Source organism: Corvus hawaiiensis, chromosome 6 (genome assembly GCF_020740725.1).
Source record: "Corvus hawaiiensis isolate bCorHaw1 chromosome 6, bCorHaw1.pri.cur, whole genome shotgun sequence".
NCBI classification, from domain to species: domain Eukaryota; kingdom Metazoa; phylum Chordata; class Aves; order Passeriformes; family Corvidae; genus Corvus; species Corvus hawaiiensis.
The window spans coordinates 45,425,806-45,447,288 of NC_063218.1; the positions used below are offsets into that span (position 1 = coordinate 45,425,806).

The 21,483-nt window shown below is 38.0% G+C and overlaps 1 protein-coding gene and 2 long non-coding RNA genes across 3 annotated transcripts in view; 2 read left to right on the plus strand and 1 right to left on the minus strand.

Annotated features, from left to right (window-relative positions):
* Nucleotides 1-204: 204 nt before the first annotated feature.
* On the plus strand, nt 205-3,095 carry LOC125326975. The gene is made up of 3 exons (XR_007204094.1): nt 205-321; nt 1,516-1,603; nt 2,909-3,095. It is a non-coding gene; the product is annotated as an uncharacterized LOC125326975 (long non-coding RNA).
* Nucleotides 3,096-9,061: 5,966 nt separating this feature from the next.
* LOC125328078 overlaps nt 9,062-21,483 on the plus strand; it is a 31,539-nt gene continuing 19,117 nt past the window's right edge. Inside the window, exons 1-5 of the long non-coding RNA XR_007204532.1 lie at nt 9,062-9,605; nt 11,410-11,495; nt 12,156-12,335; nt 15,832-15,944; nt 18,447-18,581. This is a non-coding gene — a long non-coding RNA (uncharacterized LOC125328078). The remainder of the gene's footprint in view (nt 9,606-11,409; nt 11,496-12,155; nt 12,336-15,831; nt 15,945-18,446; nt 18,582-21,483) is intronic.
* On the minus strand, nt 12,712-20,709 carry GAL (galanin and GMAP prepropeptide). The gene is made up of 6 exons (XM_048308290.1): nt 20,575-20,709; nt 20,319-20,399; nt 19,638-19,692; nt 18,170-18,256; nt 15,109-15,186; nt 12,712-13,022 (listed from the first exon to the last, which is right to left on the minus strand). Exons 2-6 carry the CDS (start codon nt 20,397-20,399, stop codon nt 12,970-12,972), a joined length of 354 nt encoding a protein of 117 aa, XP_048164247.1. The 5' UTR covers nt 20,575-20,709; the 3' UTR covers nt 12,712-12,969.

The following is a 21,483-nucleotide window of genomic DNA, read 5'->3' on the forward strand; positions in this document are numbered from 1 at the left end:
AGAAAAAAACCCAAGAAGTTATTTAACATATTGATCTTACATAACTCTTAAAATTGAAGTGTGTTTCAACCACAAAAGAATAATTGCTCTTTGTATAACTATATATGTGATATATATGTGTAACTATATATGAGTTATATTAAAATATGCTTTGTTCAGTGTTTCCCAGGGGATCTCATCCACTAATTCTTTAAACAGCTGGAATTCACTGTTAAGTTCGGGATCCTGACTTTACTGTTTGCCAGGCCTGTGTTCCTCAAGATCACAACTAGAGCCTGCTGACTACAGCCCAAGCTGCCTCCACTGAGCTCATCTCCATTTGTGAGCACCAGGTCGACTTCTCCTCTGGTTGGTTCATCCAATGCCTGGAGCAGGAAATTGTCCATTACATGCTCCAGGAGTCTTGTGGATTGCTTACAGGCAGCTGTACAGCAGAAAGGCATCAGTTAAATCAGCAATGAGCAGGCATTGCACAACTTCTTCTCTGTTGTAGATTGTAGAAAATCTACACCTCCAAAGAGGTGTGTGGACTATCACCTGGCATTCCTTCCTGCCCAGAATGGGATTAAATTTAGCAGGTGGATCTCACCTCTCTGTGCTGACTGTGACCTGCATTCTGGACAAGAACCTAAACACTGGTTGAGGTAGAACACATTTATTCTTTGCACAAGTTTCTGTTGTTTACTGAGGATCAGATTATGCACACTATGTTTAATGTTTTGATCAAATGTTTACTTTTTGTTTGAGGGGATAAATTAAAAGTTCTGGTTTAGGACATAGCTGAAATAACTCTGCAACAGAGGGGTACCCCAGGTAAGCACAGACTACTAAACACTGCACTTGTTATGGAGATCAAAGGGATACATTACCCTAAACTGGGTTCTTCCACCCAGTGTGCAAGAAATCAATCCACACCTGGGGTCAAAGTGTGTGTTATTTATTTACAGCTCTGCACAGAAAGAGGAGTTAGGTGGCAAATCCACAAAGCTACACACGAGGCACACAGAAGCAGGCACCCTTAGGGGTTACAATCTTTTAAGGTACTAGCATATCTCACTTGAGTCACTGTTTGGCTATGTTCCTATTGGCTCATCCTTTCCCTACTTCAGTTTCAAGGCATCAGATCCCAAGAAGTCACGGCATATGTTCAGTCTTTTGACTGAAAAGTCTATGATCTTTTTGTGGTCAGGGGGGTGCCTGAACAAGGAGTGTGGTTTTTTACTATTATAATGAGCAAAAGTTCATTGCTAGGGCAAGTTCTCACCACAGAACCAGTCAAAACTGGAGAGCTGTAACTCATCACAAAGCATCCTGGATAAGAAGAGTATTACCTATTTTTGGTTTCCCCTTTCAAGGGTCTAGGCCATCAGTTTTGTCTCCTACATTCCTGTGGTTTTTGCTTCCATAATTTAATTGCTATGTTCTTTAGCTTCTTTTTGGAAGTTTGCTCCTGTTATTCAGCAGCACCCCTCCCATAAGTGACTACTTTAAGGTATCCCTTTGCTTTATTTACAGACTCCTGTGCTGCACCAATGTGGATCACACTGAGAATGCAGGGGAATTACCTGTTTTCCCATGTGTTTCAAGGATGATGCATGCTGAGGTACAAGGTGACACTGTGCAGTGATAGAACACTTGTAAATAGTGAAAATGGGATCACTTTCTATGTCTTAAGCTCAGCAAGTGAAACTTAGCACAGCTTACATTTTTGTTTCTCTGTTAGCAGGCCTGGCAACAGAGAAAATACCAAAGGTGAGGGAAATACAGGAGTATCTTCCTCCCAAACTTTCCACAAAAGTGTTGTCTAGTGGAAGTTCTGAAAATGAAGAGTAGAACTTTTTTTTCTTTCCTGTCTTTTCTTCAGCAAACTGCAGTGATCTGTAATAGCTTGTCCAAACAAGCTCCCATAGGTCATTTCAGTCACGGCTTTGATAATTTATTAAAAATTTAATCTCATTTAAATCCATCCCACACACTAATGATAACCTAATTATTACATGGAATTGGCAGGACTTTCCTCAGTACCCACTCATAAATTCTTCTTTAGGTTAGTCCTCTTTTGATACTCTTAATGCTGGATTGAAAGGGGGCTGATTATGTTACTGTGATGAATACAGAGGGAACATCAGATGAGTTATGACAAAGGAAGACACAACTTTTTAAATTGGTTTCTGTGAACTAGCTGTTTCACAGCATCTCTATTGGGATGAGCATTTCAGGACAATAAGAACTCTAATAACATAATGTAGCACAATACCAATGTATTCACTGCACAGAAGAAAGATGTGGCATTTACTCATACAGAATATGCTTTTATAAGGGAAGAGCCGAGGGCACCCACATCCCCTTTAATGTCTGTCAGAATTGTTGCATCTTGAATGCACTCCACAGAGCTGTTGTTCAATTTAGCCTTTTCCAGGTAGCCTAATTTGAGTATGTATAGACACAGTGAGGAATAACATTTATGTTAAAGGAGAGGCTGCTACCTGAGCAGTTGCACACAGACCACCACAGACTTCACCCGCTGTGACCTGAGTCCCTTTGCAGTGAGAGCTCCATGGGTGTCCCTTTGGACTTGGTCTCACACACCTTCACTCTCAGGTGCCCTTCCTCCTACAGATTTGACCCTGGGTCCCCAGTAGCAGAATCTCAGGCACTGGATTTATAAAACTAAATAATTTAATGGTGTGGTACAGCAGCAGGTCAGCTCCAGTTGGGTGCCTCTGTAGAGGGACCCAGAACAAAGCAGTTATTAAGACAATTATACCCTTCTAACTCATGTTATACCCTTATAATCCACCCGTCATCTGCTCTTCAAGCACTTTGCATGTACATCTTGGTCGAATGGTAATTTTTGGTCTGGGGTCTTTTAATACCTTTTTGGATTTTTTTCCCTGTATTCATGCAGGCAGGTTCATACCCTGTTCTTGTCGTGTCAAGTTGCAGCTTCTGCTGATGGTTATAGCCTCCTTATCTTCTTGTTTGTGCTTCTGCTGCACCTGGTAGAGCATGGGAAACTAAAAATGCCCTGGACTCAAGATAGACATTACTTAGCAACAGCCAAAATGTAAGTATGTTGCCAATTTCCTTATACTCAAGACAAAACACAGCACTGTACCAGATAGTGGGAAAATTAGTAAGAAGATGAACTCTATTCCAGCTGAAAACATATCTAGATGTGAGCTCACAGTTTGCAGCTTAAGTTTTCAGCAAATCCAACTATTCCTGGTGAGCAGGTAAAGTTAAGCAGAGAACATACTAAATCACGCAGTATTATAAATCTATGTAACTCATTCTACTTAAAACGTACTTATGCTCAGCATTTTTTATTTCTCAACATGTAGGCAGCTCTGTCTTATTAACAGGCAAAGGGATCATATAAGCTCGCTGTTAATAATAGCAAAGGACTGAACTTGGTGGGCTAAGAAGTTTTTGTATGGTCCCATCCCCGAAAATAAACCTGTGCTGTGCAATTCTGCATGCCCATTGCCCAGTACTAATGTCTGACTCTGCCTTGGCCTATCTAAAAGATGCTTATTCTTACTGCAGCTGGCACTCTTGAGGACTAGAGGTCCTTTTTCTGAGAACCAGTCACAGAGTTCAAATTCACGTGCTGGACTACCCCACAGGTAGTCTAGTTTTTCCCTGTTTATGGGCTTGAAGGCCACTGCATGGTTACCTCTTTTACAGGAAGAGGTGTGGTAAACCTTAGAATGGTTAAAACTATGATCTTTAAATGGCTCAATGAAGTCACAAGAGAAAAAAAGTTACAAAATTATAATTAAAACTTCAATATATTGTTGAAGAGAAACAGCATATGTGAGATTTTTAAGGAGATGAGGAGAAAAAAGAAAGCCTTGTGACAAAGCAGACTAAATGCTGTCCTGTTAAATGCTTAAGTGAGAATCTCTTTGTACCAAGACAACAGAAAATTGCTGTGGGTCAAGGTAGAGTGATTTACTTTTTTTTTCCACTGGCTTGCTACCTTCTGCAGAGATGACAAGCATAAAAGTCACATCATTACAAAGTCAGTTTCTTCAGACTAAACGAACTCCCTCACGAATGGGCAGTGATTTATGAGTGGAGTCCTTTTGGTGAAGGGTGTGTGAAGAGCATTCGCTAACCATGGATTAGACAGCCAGAAGATAAGTGAACTATTACTCACATGATTCAATGATCTAAATATCACAGGCAATTGATGCAATCATTCTTCTTTATTTGGTCAAGGATAAAAGGCCTGATTCTAATGCTTTTAACCGAGGTAATATCTAGCTGTGGAAATAGTGCCTGGACTTTACGTGGGATGACTTAGAAGTCTGGACTCAGAAGTGATGGTAAAATTTAAATTAATAATTTTCCTTTTCTTCCACACAAAACAGCCTGTGTAAAATGCTATGCTGTAAAGCCTGTCATGGCTAGCAGGGTTTAAGTGGAACACAAGAAGAATTACTGATCCATTGTGAAAAATGTGCAATGAATTTTAAATTACATTGCAATAATGTTCTTCAAGTATATCTTAGAGTAAGTAAAACCTTGTAATGAAATTGCTTGCCCACGTAATAATTGCTGAGCTCTATGATTAGAAATTGAAGTGTCACTTTGCATATGCCATAGCCTTTATTCTGCATGAATATAACACACATCCATCATCTGAAATATTTTTTTCCTGCAATTTTAACACCAGTGTGCTCCTCGGAGACCACAGACATATGCTATGTTTTAGAACAGTGTTCTAAATCAGCAATGTTTCTGTTGATTTATGCGAATGATCAGACAATTGATTTATGCCTGGGACTGATGCACTCCAAGCCCAAGTATCCAAATTTATTACACTCTGAATCAATAGATTTGCCTTACAGAAAATAAATATATATAAATAAATACATATCATATATATATATATATATATAAATGTGCAAGCCCTGCTCAGCAATAACAAAAACAGCTCTACATTATCAAGCAGAAATCCAAAACACAGCTCCATGATAGCCACTGGGAAGAAAACTAACTCAGCTCAAATCAGAACAGCTATAATCTTACTTATTTCTAATGCAAAACTTATAAGTGTTTTTTCCCCATTATTTCTCACTAAAACCGTGGCAATTTACCCAGAGAACCAATGCTCGACTCTTGTGGGTTTTATTACCTGCCTTTACTCCAATGGTGCTCCTTATGTTTGTCATGCTACTACAAGAGCATTTTTTAAATCACAGTTTACAGTCGGTGTGTATCACTGAGCCAGGGCATTTCTCTCTTAGCCAGCACACGGTGTTCTGCTAGAAGTTTTCACTTCCTCATTTCCAAAGGCACCACTGTCCTTTGTAATTATCATTCCTAGCGAATCAGACATCTCTACAGAGTTAGACCTGCTCTGCTAAACACGCCCGAGCTCTCCCATGAAGAGCACTATTACCACCTTGTGGCTATCTAGGCCGCCTATTACACTCAGAACAATAGTGCTTGAGCATTTTGCAGCCTTCTAAACTGTCAGCCTTCTCTTCTTTATCTTTGCTTTCACCTGCATGCACAAAAGCTAGAGAACTAAAGCCTTAAGAGCAAACAGCCCTAACATGTGCTACATAATAATTTAAAATCAAAGAAAACAACAACAACAACAACAAAACCAACAAACAAAGAAAGAAAGCACTAAACCTTGATCCTCCAAATATCTGAAACTTTTCCTCTGGAAAGTCTTACCATGTTTTTTCCAAAGTTTACCAAGTTGTGGTTGTTTACCTTTAGGGAAAAAGTCCAAAAGGGTTGTGAGACAGGGCATAGTAACTCTCCTGAAACATACTGGTTTAGTAACAGCAAAGGGAAAAATTATTCAATTTTATAATTTAAAAATTATATAATGTTCATGGTCAATAAAATTAGTGCTTGGTAGAAAAGGCACAACTGAACAAAAAATGAGCCCAGGAATACAGTGTACCTGTCCCCTCTGGTTGTGATTTTGCTGGGAAATGGCACCAGGGAGCTCAGAAGAGAAGTGCCATAATAGCAGGTAATGAAGAAAGATTGTGCGTAGAGGGCTTCCTGGCTCTTGTCAGAACATACATGTATAGTCAGTGTTCATCTTTTTATTCATGCTTTCCTTCTTCTAAACGAAGGCACTTCCTGATGCAAGCCATAGTTTCATCTTTTTATGTGATTTTAGGATTATTGATCCTAACACAAATTGAAAGCTCTGCAAAAATCTTTCCCAGGCTGGATAGAATAAGGGTAAGGTTTTCAGAAGGTGATGCAAGTCCCCAGCACAATTTTCTAGGACAATTTTAAGCATTATTATACCAAAGCCTTATAAAAATTCAGAGGAAATTTAGGTGATGCCTGCATCATCCAGGCTTCTGTCAGCAGTGGGGGCCCCAGGCACGGCCATAGCACATCCACACCTGACTGGCTGTATTGGCCACTTGTGTTGGCCCAGAACCTGCAATTCTGTTGCTGTGGACTTGGCTTGACACCTTCATGGAACAGTTTTCGCCTTGAGATGTTGGTGAGTTCATCCTTATTTGCTGGATAACATCACATTTATGCTGAGAAATAGGTAAACCAATAGTAACTAAGACAAAACTTTGGTAGTGTAAGTTAATAGTGTTCTCCGTGCTTCCACCTATAGAGAGAATTTTGACATCCTGACATTTGTATAAAGCTGGATTTATAAGAACACATAAGTTCTTGCTTTAATAATGGTTCACATTGCATATAAATAATTAAAATTTCAAATCTTGTTGGTAATTCAATACTTCACTTCCTTGCATGGTCCTATAAATCCAATAAAGGGTGTTTCTGCTTCTCAAAATAGGTTAACACCTCAAAAAAAAAAAAAAAAAGTCCTCAAATGACTCTTGAAAATAAAGGATTAAAATCCTATATTGCTTTAATTCTTCTGAGGAATATATGTCAAGTCTGTCAACAGATGTGATTCCACTATCAATTCACAAAAAGTAGCACGGTAAAAAATATTAGGGTTTTTTCCCTACGGAAGAAAGCATCCTTTCTGTCTGGCTGAGGTGAAGAATAATGCTTATGCTTAATAACTACTGCAAATGACAGAAGGAAAAAACAAGTTACATCTTCTTCCCTTTATCCAGTCAACAATATCTGGCTTATCAACTCTGTCACAAATATTAATTATTGGTAATTACTATGTTTTGTGCTAATACCTAGCTAGAATGGGAAGAGGAATATCAAAATAATGATTAACATTTCAAAATTATGTCTAATTAAGCAGATGTCTCAGGACTCTGGTGAACAGTAAAATACTGTCTATAATGTGCTCTGCAAAAGGAATTCAAACAAAAATGGACTAGAAGGCAAAGAAAAATGTAAATATTTGGGGAAAAAAGTGCTATATAGTTTGAACTACATGCAATTAATTAAAATTTCACAGATGTGGGGAGTATAATTTCTTTAATGGGTAGAATCAGTAGATGGTTCTGATGGCACGAAGTGACAGAAGGAATCCATGAATAACATGCTTTGCAGCAGGTAGGAAGGAGGAGTATTGTGGAATTGGTGGAATAAGGGTGACTATAGTTTTATTTCTGAAATCATTTTTTACATAAGATCTGAGATTTGTTAAAACTAATTTCTTTTAATAATGTTGCTCCACTGGATAAAGTCAAACCTTAGCTGATATAAATAAATGTACTTTCAAGGTCAACAGTACCTCTGCACTTAGTCTCACAGGTCAGGGTTTAGCCCTTATATGTTGTATTTGATGAGCTGTATTTTTAAACAGTGCCTAAGTGGGTAATCAGCAGGAAAGCCAAGCAGGCACAATTTGCAAAACCATGTTTTGCAAAGTCATACAGAAATGTAACGTTGAGCTGTAAAAGCACGGTTATTTTCCCTGTCTGCTTCTACTGGATCTCTAAGCCTTGGGGCCTGGGCTCATTCTGCTTGATTTGAAGGAGGCAATCCAAACACCTAATTTAAAACTCAGAGCCAGCACCCACGCTCTGCTAGCAGGCAGCAGATTCAAATCTTCGCTTTGCCCTCTTCAGTTCCAGTGCCCAGAGTGCCCCTGGAGAGTCCTGGAAGCAGTCACTCAATAGAAGTGTCCTCAAACATTGATTGGCAGAAAAGATGCATGAAATTCTTACAGAAATCTCTGGAGAATACTTTTATAGGTTTTTGCTTGCTGCAGGGAACAGTAGGTATGAAAACCATCAGAAAGCTAATGATTCCTTAATCTACTATCTTTTAGATTAGAAGTTGAAGAAGAATCAGATAACCTTATCAAACTGCAAAAAGATCTCAGGGAAGTAGATTGTCTTTCTACAACACTTTTATCTGAATAAATAGTAAGCAAAGAATACTCCTTTTGAAGATATGACATAGGAACTTTTATTGATGTAAATAACTGAAGCATCAGTTTTAAGTTTTGTCAAGAAATGCTACCTTTAATATTGATACATGTAAATAATAGGCATGACATTCATCAATCTGATCAGTTATTTTCCAACAGAATGATTTTTAATGAAATAGAATAATTTCAAGGAAATGCATTGTCTCGTGAACATTTTGAAGGGGAAATTATTATGTTCTGAATTAATTATATCTATGTTGGTAAGTGGTAAATAATCAGTATTTCTTTTAGAAACTGTAAAAAAATCCAACTGAATGGTAACAGGTATTTCAGAATTCCTCCTCAGGTAGACATTCTGTATGAGACTCATGTCTCCCAGCACTCAGAAAGGCTGTATGATTTATAGATACTTAATTAGTAGAAAACCTGTGGAGATCAATGAAATTAGAAATGCATAAGTGGAATCTCAAGGGAATTTGGTAAAGTTTTTGGGAATAAATTTTTGATAAAGTTTTTTTCTCTTTTACAAGCAAGGAGATAAAATAATTCTCATCTTCAATTTAACTCTGGCTTTTAACAGCTCATTTCTAGGAGGTTCTGAGTGTGGCACATGCATTGACAAATGTCCAGTGCTCTGAGGTATTAAAAATCTTAACAAATTGATATTTGTATAGCCAGCTACTGAATCTGAGTAGTAAAGGGACCCATGAGGTGCAGTTTTCTATGGCTGGGTCACGCTCAGTCCTCATGGAATTAAGTATCAGAATTATTATTTGAATTTATTTAAAAACAAGCGATAGAACACAGAATAGTGACGGAAGCACTGCACCGTTAACGTACTCTGTGAATTGGTGAAAAATTGTTCTGCTAATAACACTTGGGTCTAAACTTCCTTTTAACCCTTTTACCCTTAGAAAGCTCCTGAGGTAATCTTGCATTCTGAACAAACTGCAAAACACTTCTCTAAAAGGCTTCCATTTTGTGTCACATATCCTGAAATAATCTAAAAATACTTTTGTCACTTTTTTGGGGAGTTATTAATGTCAATATCAAGCCCCCTCAAAGATCCTCAGTACTCTGAGTCCTATCTAGTTTTTCTAATGTCCTATGCTAATGTTGCTGTCTGACCTTTACAGGAGTAGACAGGTGGGAAAATACATGTATCCTGTCAGCTCCCTAATGACTTCCTAACCAGAATAGACCCTTCTGTGCCAGCTGTGCCACCCAAAATTCCCCCTTTTACACTGAACTGATTTGCATTTAAAGAAGTTTTAGTGAGACTACCTGACAGGTAGGTGAAACACTGTATAAAATTATAGGGGGTTTTTTGTTACAGGTAGTGTTCAGAATTCAGTATTTCTCCAGAATTTTTAGCCAAATACATGTGATTTCCAAGTTTCTTTTGTAAACTGGCATCAAATGCTGTGCAGCTGAAGGAGTCCTGTTTAATTAATCCCTGGATCAGGTTCTAAGGTTTCTTTATAGCTCTGTGCTCTCACGTCCCTAATTCAGTCTAAAAAAATTTAATTAAACATTTGAGCCTTGAAGGACTTTTCTTCCATGAATATAAATGCTTCAGAACCTATGGCCTCCACAGAGTCCTGTGCCACAATTTCATCATGAGATGTATGGAAAAGGCCTTCTGTTTCTTTCGGGGTGTGGAGTTTAAAAGTGATAATTTTATCATCATTTAGCGTTTAATCATTAAATCTTGGGTGACAAGAAAAAGTGAATTTGCTAAGCACTTTTAGCACAACATTTAAGATTCTCATCTCCCACCTATTTAGTTTCTCTGTGTATAAAAATCATTGTAAAAATATTTGTCACCTTCCCCTATGGCTTTTCTGGCCCGATAGTGCTTTTTTCTTTGCAGTGAACTGCCCAGAACTGCTGTTGGTATCAAAATTGGGAACGGTACATTTTCGTTGTAATTCCTGATGTTCCCTTTGGCTTTCTATCCACTGTTGAAGTTTAAAAAAGCATTTTTAGAGGACTGTGTACAATGAGTCTGAGTTATGTTTCCAGACATAATTTGGAGCACCAGTATGCGTATGTAAAATTAGAGTTGTTTTTCTCTGCGTACATAATTTGCTTGCATCAGCATTTAATCTCATCTTCCATTTTATTGTCCAGTCATTCAGCATCATGCAAGCCTTCTGCTCATTGTCAGAGTTCAATTTGCATGAAGGGTAATTTCATATCACTGGCAAATATTACAAGAAAGTTTTAATCTTTTTTTTAAATTTGACTTCTGTCTGTTGTGTAAATATAAATTTGAGATAATCCTACACAACAGTGGAATGTAATGTATACAAATAAGCAAGTAAATGATATAATGAGATGGCAAAAGTGGGATTTTTTATTACTATTTTCTACTGAAACTTATCACATCCTTTTATTGTCCATTTGCCCTGTTGAAACTTACTGTTTTCAAATTGTGGTTTGAAGGACATTTTTATCAGGTGTTTTTCCAAGAGGTCGATTACGGAGATGTTATTCCAAATATTTGCAGAATTTATGTTTGAGATGAAGTGATTTAAGACATACTTTAAATAAAATGAGTGTTAATAAAATAATAATGTTACTGAAAAAGTGAAATTGCTCCAGAAGAATGCCCCTTTATTGTCATTTTCCCCCTTCATATTTGCAAAGGTAAGAGGTGTTACAGGGTAAAGAAACAAGCTGAAAATTTTACCTGTCTCTATTTCAGAATATTATCAATACGTGTTTGAATGCAGAAATTATTAATGAAAGTATATGGACTGCTTTTGGTAATTAGTTTATAATAATCTGATTTCTATAATACTTACATATAACAGTGCAGCACAATATCAAACCTTGTGAGCATCCCTACTTAGACAGTGCTGTAAATCTTCCTGATCCTGTGAGTTTTCCATTATTTCAAATAATCTCAAATTTCAGAATTTCGAATAAATATTCTAACAGGATGAGTCCAACTCTAAGGAGCTCGGGGTATGCTAATTTGATTAAAGTAATAACTGTTTACTAATTCTATCCTATTATTTCTAATTTTTTACCCTATTTCAAAAAGAAAGAAATTCAGTGCTAAGTTGAAATTCCTTTTATTCGATCAGAGATTCAGCTGCTTTGCCAGAGATGGTTTGCTACTGAGTTCTTCAAATGGATCCTGGGTTTTAGCAGTCCATGAACCAAGGTCCATGTAAGTCAGTGAAAAGAAAACCTCTTGACTTTAGTGAGCTCTACTTCAGGGTTGTGTGAGAAGTGTGGATATTACTAGTGGGAATGAGAGTTTGGACTTACTGAACTATACTAATGTACAGAGGTTAAATTTCACTCTATTCTTTCTTCACATTTTGGGAAGCCCATAAATTTACCAAAAAATGTTGAACTAGCAGCATGTATATTAGCAGTGTATATTTTTTTCATTACTCTTAAAATAAGGAATCCAATAAAACATAGTGTGGAGGGCTTGCTCAGAAGCTCACTGGATCTGATGAAAAGTGTACTTTTCACACTTTGGAAAGTGAAAACACCAGACATGAGATCAGAGGCTTAGTGATTATCAAAGGAAGAGCACAGCCTGAATGACAAGGTGGAATAGCTGTGTCGGTACAAAGTAGACACTAGTGGCTTGGCTTTTAGAATTCTGCTATGCTAGAAGTGAAAAACAGATTAGATAACAAAGGTCTGCAAAATTTCTGTCGGTCTGTGCACTCCAGTGCACGTCAGCATTTTGAAAGGATGATATTTCATTGCACTGTGCAGAGGCTGAAAGTCATCTGAATATGAAAAACGTCTCTAAGGTTCTGTATCATCTCAAACCTTTCCTCAGTCTTGACATGACATTTATTGTGTGCAGGCCTAGCATCCTGGTCCAGTATCAAAGCTATTTTGCATGGATTAAACATGGATCCAAGTGCTTTGCTAGACTCAGAATAAAGCATCTCATAAAGTATATTTTTAACCTTGGAGCAGCCAGGAGCTTTTCTTCATGAAGGAGCACAGCCCCAGTGTTCTTTCTGACATGGGAATCCTACAGGTAAGATTTGTGTAACCCTGCACAGAACAGTTAAATTGGCACTGCATCAAGATATGCCCCAGCCAATGGGCTGGTGTAGTACAGGTGAATAATATGAAATCTATTATGAACATGAGTTTGTTTCATGTCTATGAAAACAGTGTTTCCTTGAAGCACAGAAGTACAGACAGATCTGTGACCTAAAATGATTCTGCATGGCAGCACTTTGAAGTCACTGTTATTCTTCTGTTACCTTAAGCAGACAACATATAGTATTTATGTTTTATTTTGCTCTAACATTGCAGAGTATAGATGCAGTGTAATCTTCCAATTAACCCCAGGCTTTGTATATGATGCACTGTGTGCTGATATGTATGCAATTTTAAAATGAAACAACTTAGTTGCTCTTTATTTTTATTTTATCATTTACCTACAGAAAAATTTTACCAAAGCAAAATTATACACTGTAACATTGCAGGAGAGGGAGGGAAGGGAATAAAAAAGCAAAAATAACCCAACAAACCAACCAGAGGGCAGAATGCTGTTTACCATTTAGCAGATAAATGCAAACAATTCTTCTTAACTTCAGGTCATTCGGGTCTTTTGTTTAGAATTCAGTCTAAATCTACACTGCAACAAAATAAAAATGCATTCTTCAAGACTGGTTCATTTCCTCTGGTGTAGGTAGCTTGTCAAGTGCTCCCATCTCTGCAAAATAGGGGGAAAAAAAGTAATTAACACATGTGTAAGTATGCATATTTATCTTAGCAATTGAGTAATGAAATCCAGTTTCAGTAATAAAAATTATTTTAATACTTTTCTCAACTGTAAGAGGCAAATCTTTGAACTTTTCATATTTTAATTTATAAAATACTGGGTTTTTTTCTTTTGAATGTCAAAAATATCTTCCTGATATAATTTCAACATTTTAGAAACAGCAGTGACAGAACAATTAAATTATATTAATTTTATTATGTCAATTGATATTGCTGGATCCCAGCATCTCAAAAGACTTAATATTATCTAATTACAGCTGCCATCCTGCATGCTGCTCTTTATGAGAAGCACTTAAAGTTGGAGGGAATAATTTCCAAAAGAAAGAGCTGAAGGCCACTTTTAGTTATCACCAAGGTACTTTTTAGCAGTAAAAATACTGCCTTTTTCTTGCAGATTAATACGTGTGTCTAATCTGAATAACTATTCTCTGAATCTGAACCCCATGAGTGGGATTTTTCTGCCTTCCCCCAGCAAGGAACATACCTAAACCAATGAATTCAATGTAGTAAGGTTTCATTTATGTAAAAGTATTAAAGGATTTCTATCATGAAAAAAATACGGTTTTCACCTGCTAGATCTACAGTTCTGGTTTGTGTAAGAGTTTGTACTAAGCCTTTCCAATAACTATTGTTGAGAGATAACATGTGATAACATTCTGTGTCTGTTGCAACCTGAGAATACAAGAACTATGTCTGTGTAAAGCCAGACCTGGAGATCCATTCTTTTGTTTTTCACAAGAACATGGTAATTACACCACCTTTTCTGGACAAAAACAACTGTTTCTCATCACAGCCCTAAGAAGGGAGCCTTTTTTGCTCCTTTGTTCCAGGGAAGAAGTAATCTGTAGTTCTGTGAGATGCATTTTGTTTTCTTGTCTGATTTGGCAGCTTTTAGCCTACTCAGAGAGTGTGTGCTTGAGCTTAACTTCACACCCTTTTTGTTGCGTCCAAATATTGATTTTGCCTCCTAGGCTCACACAGCAGAGTAAAGGAGTGTTTTGGGCTCTTTCTTCACAGTGGCACAACAAACAAACTACACTTTGTCCACAGTAAATATACATGCTAATAATCTACTTTAAGTATATATTTGAATTATTTCACGCCCTTAAGACTAGCTATAAAGAGGTTTTGTTTTCAAATGCAAATTCAATTCAATAAACATTGAATTATTTTCCTTGGATGGATACAAATAATTCAGAAAACAATGAGTAAAAAGCATCCCAGGTATGCAGAAAATGAACAGATCTGTTGAAAGTCTCTTTTAATAACAAAGTTAAAACACAAATGAACACACAGTTCTACAGCATACACTTACTACAAAATTGCTCACAATTTGTTGTATACAAATGCAAGAATATAGAAGTTACTAATTTATTGAGTTGTCTACTTTCTGAGACAGAAAAATCCTCAAACATTTGCAGTACAACAACAACTTCCTACCTGTTGTTTTCTTTGCAGCTATACATTATGGTTTTATACATTTTGTAGACAATTTTAGAAGAGCTGAAGAGGTTTTTAAAAGCTAAAAACCATGTTTGTTTGTGGTTTTTTAAAGCAAAACTAGTGAAAACTCAGAAGCAGACAAATTTCTTCTTCACTGAATTCCATAGTGAAGTTACCATTCTTAGAGAACCAGCTGTAAGCTCAGTATTACAACTCCTGTCACAACTGTGAGGCTGTACAGGGTTTTTACTTAAGAGCATTCTGAGCTGTTTGCCAACATTCAGCTAAGTGTTGTTGCAATTTTATCATGCAACTTTATTGTAGAATACATGCAAAAAGGGAGATGTACTTCTTTTGTCAGTAACAAGTGATGGAATGGGATCAGAACTCTGCTACATCAGATCTCCACTGAGGTGCAATTTTGCAGGATCCACCTGCACTCTGTGTGTGTGATCCCAAAGGTGCTGTTCAAAGTCTTGCACACTCAAATCTGCAGCAGATGTGTACATTAAGGGATAGTCTTGTCTCCTCAGTAAATTTCATACCCTGTGAAATATTAGAAGGTATTCACTAACCTTTAAGATGCAAGTAAGTCAAAAATTCAATTACTGTGCGCACAATGTTTTCATCAGCCACGGGTCTTCCAAGATTCCCTGTAAAACAAGCTGGGTGTTACTGAGAGTTAACATGGCTCAAAGATACATCATGTGAGATATTGTGGCTAAGTTTATGAGTACTCTGGGGAGGGAAAAAATCCCCCAAACTATCTGAAATTCCTTTTTCCTTAAAATCCTTGATGAAAAACCTCATTTCATGGAAGAGTGAAGCCCATATAAGGTAGGTAACTGCAATTCTCAGAATCAAAATCACCCAGCTTTGTATGCCATTGATGCATAGCAGCTGCTATGGTAATGGTATTGTGGTCTTTGGGTATTATATTGAGGAAATGGTTGTGGTCTTTGGGCCTTATGAGATCTGTTGCAGAAGAGAGTTATCCTCTGTTCCCAACTCTCTCCCTTGTGTCCACCTGAGCCTGCAGGGATAGGCTAAATTTTAAATTTAGCCAACAAAATCATCAACTTTACAGAACAGTTAAAAGCTCTTCATATAGCTTTTCAAATGATATAGAAGTGATTTGTAACCCAAAAGCTAGGCCTGGGTGTTTTTCTAAAAGTCCAGAAAGATTATGTTTTTACATAGGAATCTAATCCAATATACTTGTCTTTGATCTTGTGAAAATAGCTTTTTGATGCTATTTTAATGGCCTAATGGGTGCTTGTTATTGTACTTTTGAGAAGGATATTTTCTACATCTGTTAATGGGACGAAAAAAAGGAATTAGCAGGAGGTTGGAGGAAGACACCTTGATGTTTTTAGGAGGATGGAGAACTGCTCTCTATTAAGAACAAATGGTAAGTAATTTCCCCAAGATTTTTAGTTCTCTGCACACAGACGTGGGTACCAGAAGGAACAGTCCATTATTACATCACTGAAAACATTATCAGATGGGTCAGAAGGCAGACTGAGCTCTGTAGCACAAATTAAAAACATTGATGAGGGTTGTAAGGGACACAAAGGTTTCTGGTACATGGAGAATAAGCATTTAAGAATGCATTTAATATACCTGCACCTAAAAATCTTGTCTTCCAGTCTTTGAGCTGACACAAAGATGTTACTATTATTTGCATTAGTAATACTCTTTTATTTGAATTTTTCCTTAACTTTTATTCCCACCTAACCTGTTATGGATTTTTGTTAGTATTGTGTTAGTCACTTTCCTACCCAGATTTTATTATCTATGTGATATTTATTGGATAAATAATTTTCCTCAGTGACTTGGGAATATTGTACTCTGCTATTGACCATAATTCTGCACATTCAATAACTTGCAGATTTCAGTAAAGAAATCCTTATGATCTTGTGATTTGAATATTTGACTAATTATTTTCATAGATGGTTGTAGTTGTGGTTTGGTTTTTTTTTTTTTCCTGGCCCTAGTGTTCAGTCCCTAATCAGCTTACAAATTTTTCTAGGTTATCTGGAGAGCTTATGAATTTTGCAGCATTCCTTCAAGGAGAGCACAGTCCTTTGCATGAACTCTTACATTAATAAAATAATATGTGCGTATATTGCCATTTTAAGGTGGTTTTGCAAATAATCAGGAAAATCCTTAATTTTCAATTAAAATAAGATTCTGATTAACTTATGCATTTTATATATATATGTATTTAAATCTCCTTTGGGTAGGAACTCTGTAATAAACTTCAGCTTCAAAGAAACTTTTGGTAAGGGAAGAGAATGAAGTTCATAGCAGAGGCAGCTGTATAATTTTGAAGTCTCATCCTGACAAGTTTGGTTGGGTTTGCCTGCAATTGTAAAGGCACAACAGTACCCAGCAAGAGAGTTCCATAAATCTGTAAGTTCATATTCCTGTGACAGACCTGGTACATGCACAAATGGCAACATGTTGCAATGTGCTCTCTACTGCTGGATTACAAATCCCTTACTTTCACATTGTCTCTGAATGGCCAAATATTGTTTTTACATCGGTATTTGAGAAAGCAGGGTTGGGGTTTTTTTCCTTAGAAACCAACAAACAAAACCAAAGCAGAGCACCAAAAAAATACCACACACAAAACCCCACTGTATAACTGTGTACCAGACCTGAAATGACAGTCCTTCAGAGAGTGTCACCAACTAGGAAAGGTATTCATGTTTCTCTTCTCTTTACAAAGCACGTATGTATGAGATTGTAATTAAGCACATTTCCCTTATTTATGAACTCATTTAGTGTTAACTGCATTTGTGCTGTTCTAGGTGTATTTAAAATAGGCTCCAAAACCTTTGTTTTGCCCCCATTAGTGCAGTGGTCACTTTTATCAGCCTAAGGATGAGATTCATCCCAGCTCACTTTAGATGTCTGCAGCAGGTTTAGTTTCATCCTCAGGAGATAAAATGGGTTTTTCTCGAAATTTCTGCATTTTATCCTGAAATAGGTGTTCAAGATAAAGCCTAAAAATTGTCAGCTTCTTTTCATAAAGGGAGTCTAGACATATGTTTTAGAGGCCCAGCTTTGGATGACAAATCCAGAACAAGGCTGCTCCCTTTTCATTGCCACTTATTAAATTCTGACGGATGCAACATCAAAACAGGTTGACTTCAGTTGTGACCAGGTTTTCAATCTTTTAATGAAGATAATCCACTTTGCTTAATCATAGGAAATACTGAGACTTTCTATTTTCTATAGCCTTCATTAGTGAAAGATGCCTATATGCACCCTCTTTTTTGCCAAAAAACAATTAACTCTGGAGTGGCTGGAGTGACATTTGAAACACTTATTTGCACATATGAAAAGAGAAAAAAATCAAAGTTTTTTCAAAGCAATATGATCTATTACACATTTAAAGAAACAAAATTATGATACATTTTCCTAAGCACTTAGATGTTGTAATCTGTGACCATACAAAGATCACACCATATGGCCAAATGTCTTTTTTTTTAACTTTCATATGTTTATTAAGATTTCTGCTGAAATGCAGAAATAGTTTTGTATCCAGGTAATCAGTTAATTCAATAGTAATTAAATTACTAAACATATAAAATAAATCAAAAAGGCTGGTTTTCAGATTTTCATTACCTGCTTTAATATCCTCATCAGGTGGTATTTCACGTTTACCAGTGAAACCATGCTTGTCATTAAAAGATCTGTGGTTATCTACTGCATCTGATAAATAAATTAAAAATCAGAGGAGTTAATTGACTTAGCAACAACCTTTCCTTGCTTTTCATGGATTTCAATGAAAAGATCATGATGGCTAGTTTTGATGTACAAAATTACAAGGAAGAAGTTAACGTGTCATTAAATACAGTAACCTTTCTTCTAAATTTGTGCTTATGATTTGTCTCAATTACAGACCCAGTCCTGTGCTACAAACTTGCTGAAGCTATTACTGGATTTAGAAGTTGTAAAGAAAAACTGTGTGTATCTGCATGTACACTGGGAAGCTGTTCTTACTACTCTTTCCTCTGTCTTTAAGAGAATGCTGCTGGTGAGTTTGCTTAAAAGAAAACTGCAGATCATTTACGTGAATAACCTTCAGAAACTATCTTACATGCCCCTGGTGCCTCTCCTCTCCCCCTTGCAATGGGCATTTCCTTTATCAGTAAAAGCTGATCAATACGACCTGCAACAAAGGATGATTCCTATTATCCAGTCTTAGATATAAGATACAAGTCTTTGACAAGCAAATTTCCCTACTGTACTTTTCCCAATTTTCTTAGATCTGCTTTGGGCAAATATACTTCCAGACATTTACAGAACCAGTTAATACATTTAAGATGCATTAAACTTCTTTTCTTTTTTTTAAGTATCCTTACTGCTAGCTAAAAGAATGAAAAGTGTCAAGAGTAAGCATCTGTAGTATTTGTCTGTGTGTTACTGAGACTGAAAATATAGAAACTTTGGTAATGAATGTTACCACATTCACGAGAATTAATAGTAAAAAGAAAAATATTTGAAACAGCTTAGTACTGCATTACTTTTCTTACAACCTGCATTTGTTATCTCCACTGTAAGCCAGTGCTCCTGTATTTTGAATACCTTATATATTTATTTTTCACATAGTGATCTATCAACAGTCTTGAGTTTGCAAGTTACTGTTTTATTTTGCTTCAATTAAAAAGAATGTAGTATAATAAAGTCAAGTAGTGAAACATTTTGTAAAAAGATTTAAAGGTGAAATCTGAAATACATGGAGAAGTGCCAAATCCCACATTTTGTCATTCTGCCCTTGACATCTAAGATAATCTAAGATTTTTTAAAACTTCTGGTGGCGACATATTTGTCGTATGACAATTACAGTTCAGAAGCACAAAATGTGAGCAGATGAGTTTGTGGACATAAGGCCTCCCATAACACTTCTTTAGAAAAGAACAGCTGTTGTCTAAGATAACTCAGTTCTATGATACCCATGTAACAAACATCTAAACAAGTGTTTTCCCAAATGAATTTCTTCAGTCTTGCAGGTTTAGACAAAATTGCTATACTCAGAGAAAACACAGTTTCTGCATTTTGAAGTAATGAAAAAAAAAAGTGCCTCACTTACGTGGCCCAAGGAGGTAACCAGCACTATTCAAAGTCCAACCCCTTTTGTCTTTTGCCTTAAAGAAAAAAAAAATGCAAGTATGTTATTGCACAACCTACACTCAAAAGGACATTCTCTTAGCAGAAAGAGTCTTCTGAAGGCTCAAAATCCAGAAAAAATATTTTAAAAATAAAGCAAATCATACTGAAGCAAATAATCATGGTGAGCTCTCACCCTCTCCCTAAATCTATAGTGCTGCTATTGACATCCCTGCGATTTGAAGGTTTCACACCACGTAAGTGATGACTGCACATCACACTTGGGAGGCAGAAATTTCAACTTTATACTTAGTTTATATTACCACCTGATAGCCACCTTAACAAACAACAGTGCTTCTTTTTATTGCTTGGATTTACCTGACAGCCTCTTCATAAAAGAGGTCCATATGTACATCATCTTTCTGAGGGAGGTGGGACACCCATTCAATTTTGGTCTATCAACTAGACATTCTTAGTCATAGTATTTGCTATAAGGGATTTTAGTATTTAAAATCTCCAAATTCTTAGCTGGGAAAAAAAGAGCAAACTGTTTATAGCCCGAAATGGTTTTGAGTGCTGCACCCTTTGCAATCCCTATACCTCAGAGCAGTGTGGATCCCCGGGAGGTTCCCAGTTCCTTGCCAGCTGAGACACAGATACTTACTGAGAAAACCAGCCCGAGTGTTTCCGAGAGGGTGGCACAAAGGATTAAAGACAGAAACAGGAAAGTGGTGCACCTCTGCATCTGGAAAGAAACCGCAGCGGGGTAAATGCTTTGCGTGGCCCGGGGCACGGGCGGCTGGGTGGGCAGTGGGGGCGAACCTACTCCCCAGGGCGGCTGCCAGGGCTCGGCTGCCAGGGCTCGGCTGCCAGGGCTCGGCAGCCCCATTCCCGCTGGGAGCAGGGCCGGGAGGGGGTACCTTGAGCTGGGGCGGTCAGTCCCTCGCAGTGCTCCCGTGGCGTGGCGGGGGCCGGTCCGGGCTGGTCCCACGGCGAGCTCTCACTGCATGGCCGCGGCCGCGCCGCGCTCCCGCCGCGCTTTATGGGCAGCGGAGCGGCCGTGCCGCCGGAGCCGAGAGCCGCCCACCGCCTCCCCCCTCCCCCGGGCCATTTCCCCTCGCCACCCGCCGCTTTAGGAAGGGCAGAAATTACGGCAATCCAATTAGAGGCACTTGGAAGCACGACGCAGGGAGCCCGGAGCTGCAGCGCGGGCGATTAGCCCTGCCCTGCCCTGTGCCCGTGCCTCCGCCCGCCCGCCCGCGGGATCGCGGCACAAGGGGGACGGGGCTGCGGAAAGGGAATACACGCACTTTTCCCAGACTCCGGTACGGCAGCAGCGCTAAACACACGTGTCTGCGTGTGCTGCTGGCGGACAAGAGGCACGGCGTTTGGGGACAGAGGGGACTTCACACAGCTCCGCTGTGCTTGCGAGCCCGGCAGCGCCCTGCGGTTCCCTCGCGGCCCCTTGAAATCCCTTTGACTCGTGTCCGGTGCTCCAGCATCAGTCAGAGGAGCGGCTAAAACTCTACTTCCTGCCGCTCTGTATCTGAGATAGCACTTGTTGTAGGGTTGTATATGAAAGCCAGCGGTTTAGCTCTCTCCAGTGACTAAATTAACCCTGGCCTGTGCGTCTACAACCAGTGGAGTTTCACCAGTTTGCTCATCTCAGTTGTGGTTACAGCTGGCATCGGGATGTGCAAAACTAAATTACAGAGCAGAGATTCCAGTATTACTTCCCTTTCCCCCCCCGGCAAATTGTATTTTCTCTGCAGCAAATTAGTTTATTCACTGCAAGTTCTCAAATTCACTTCTCTTTCAATAAGAAAACA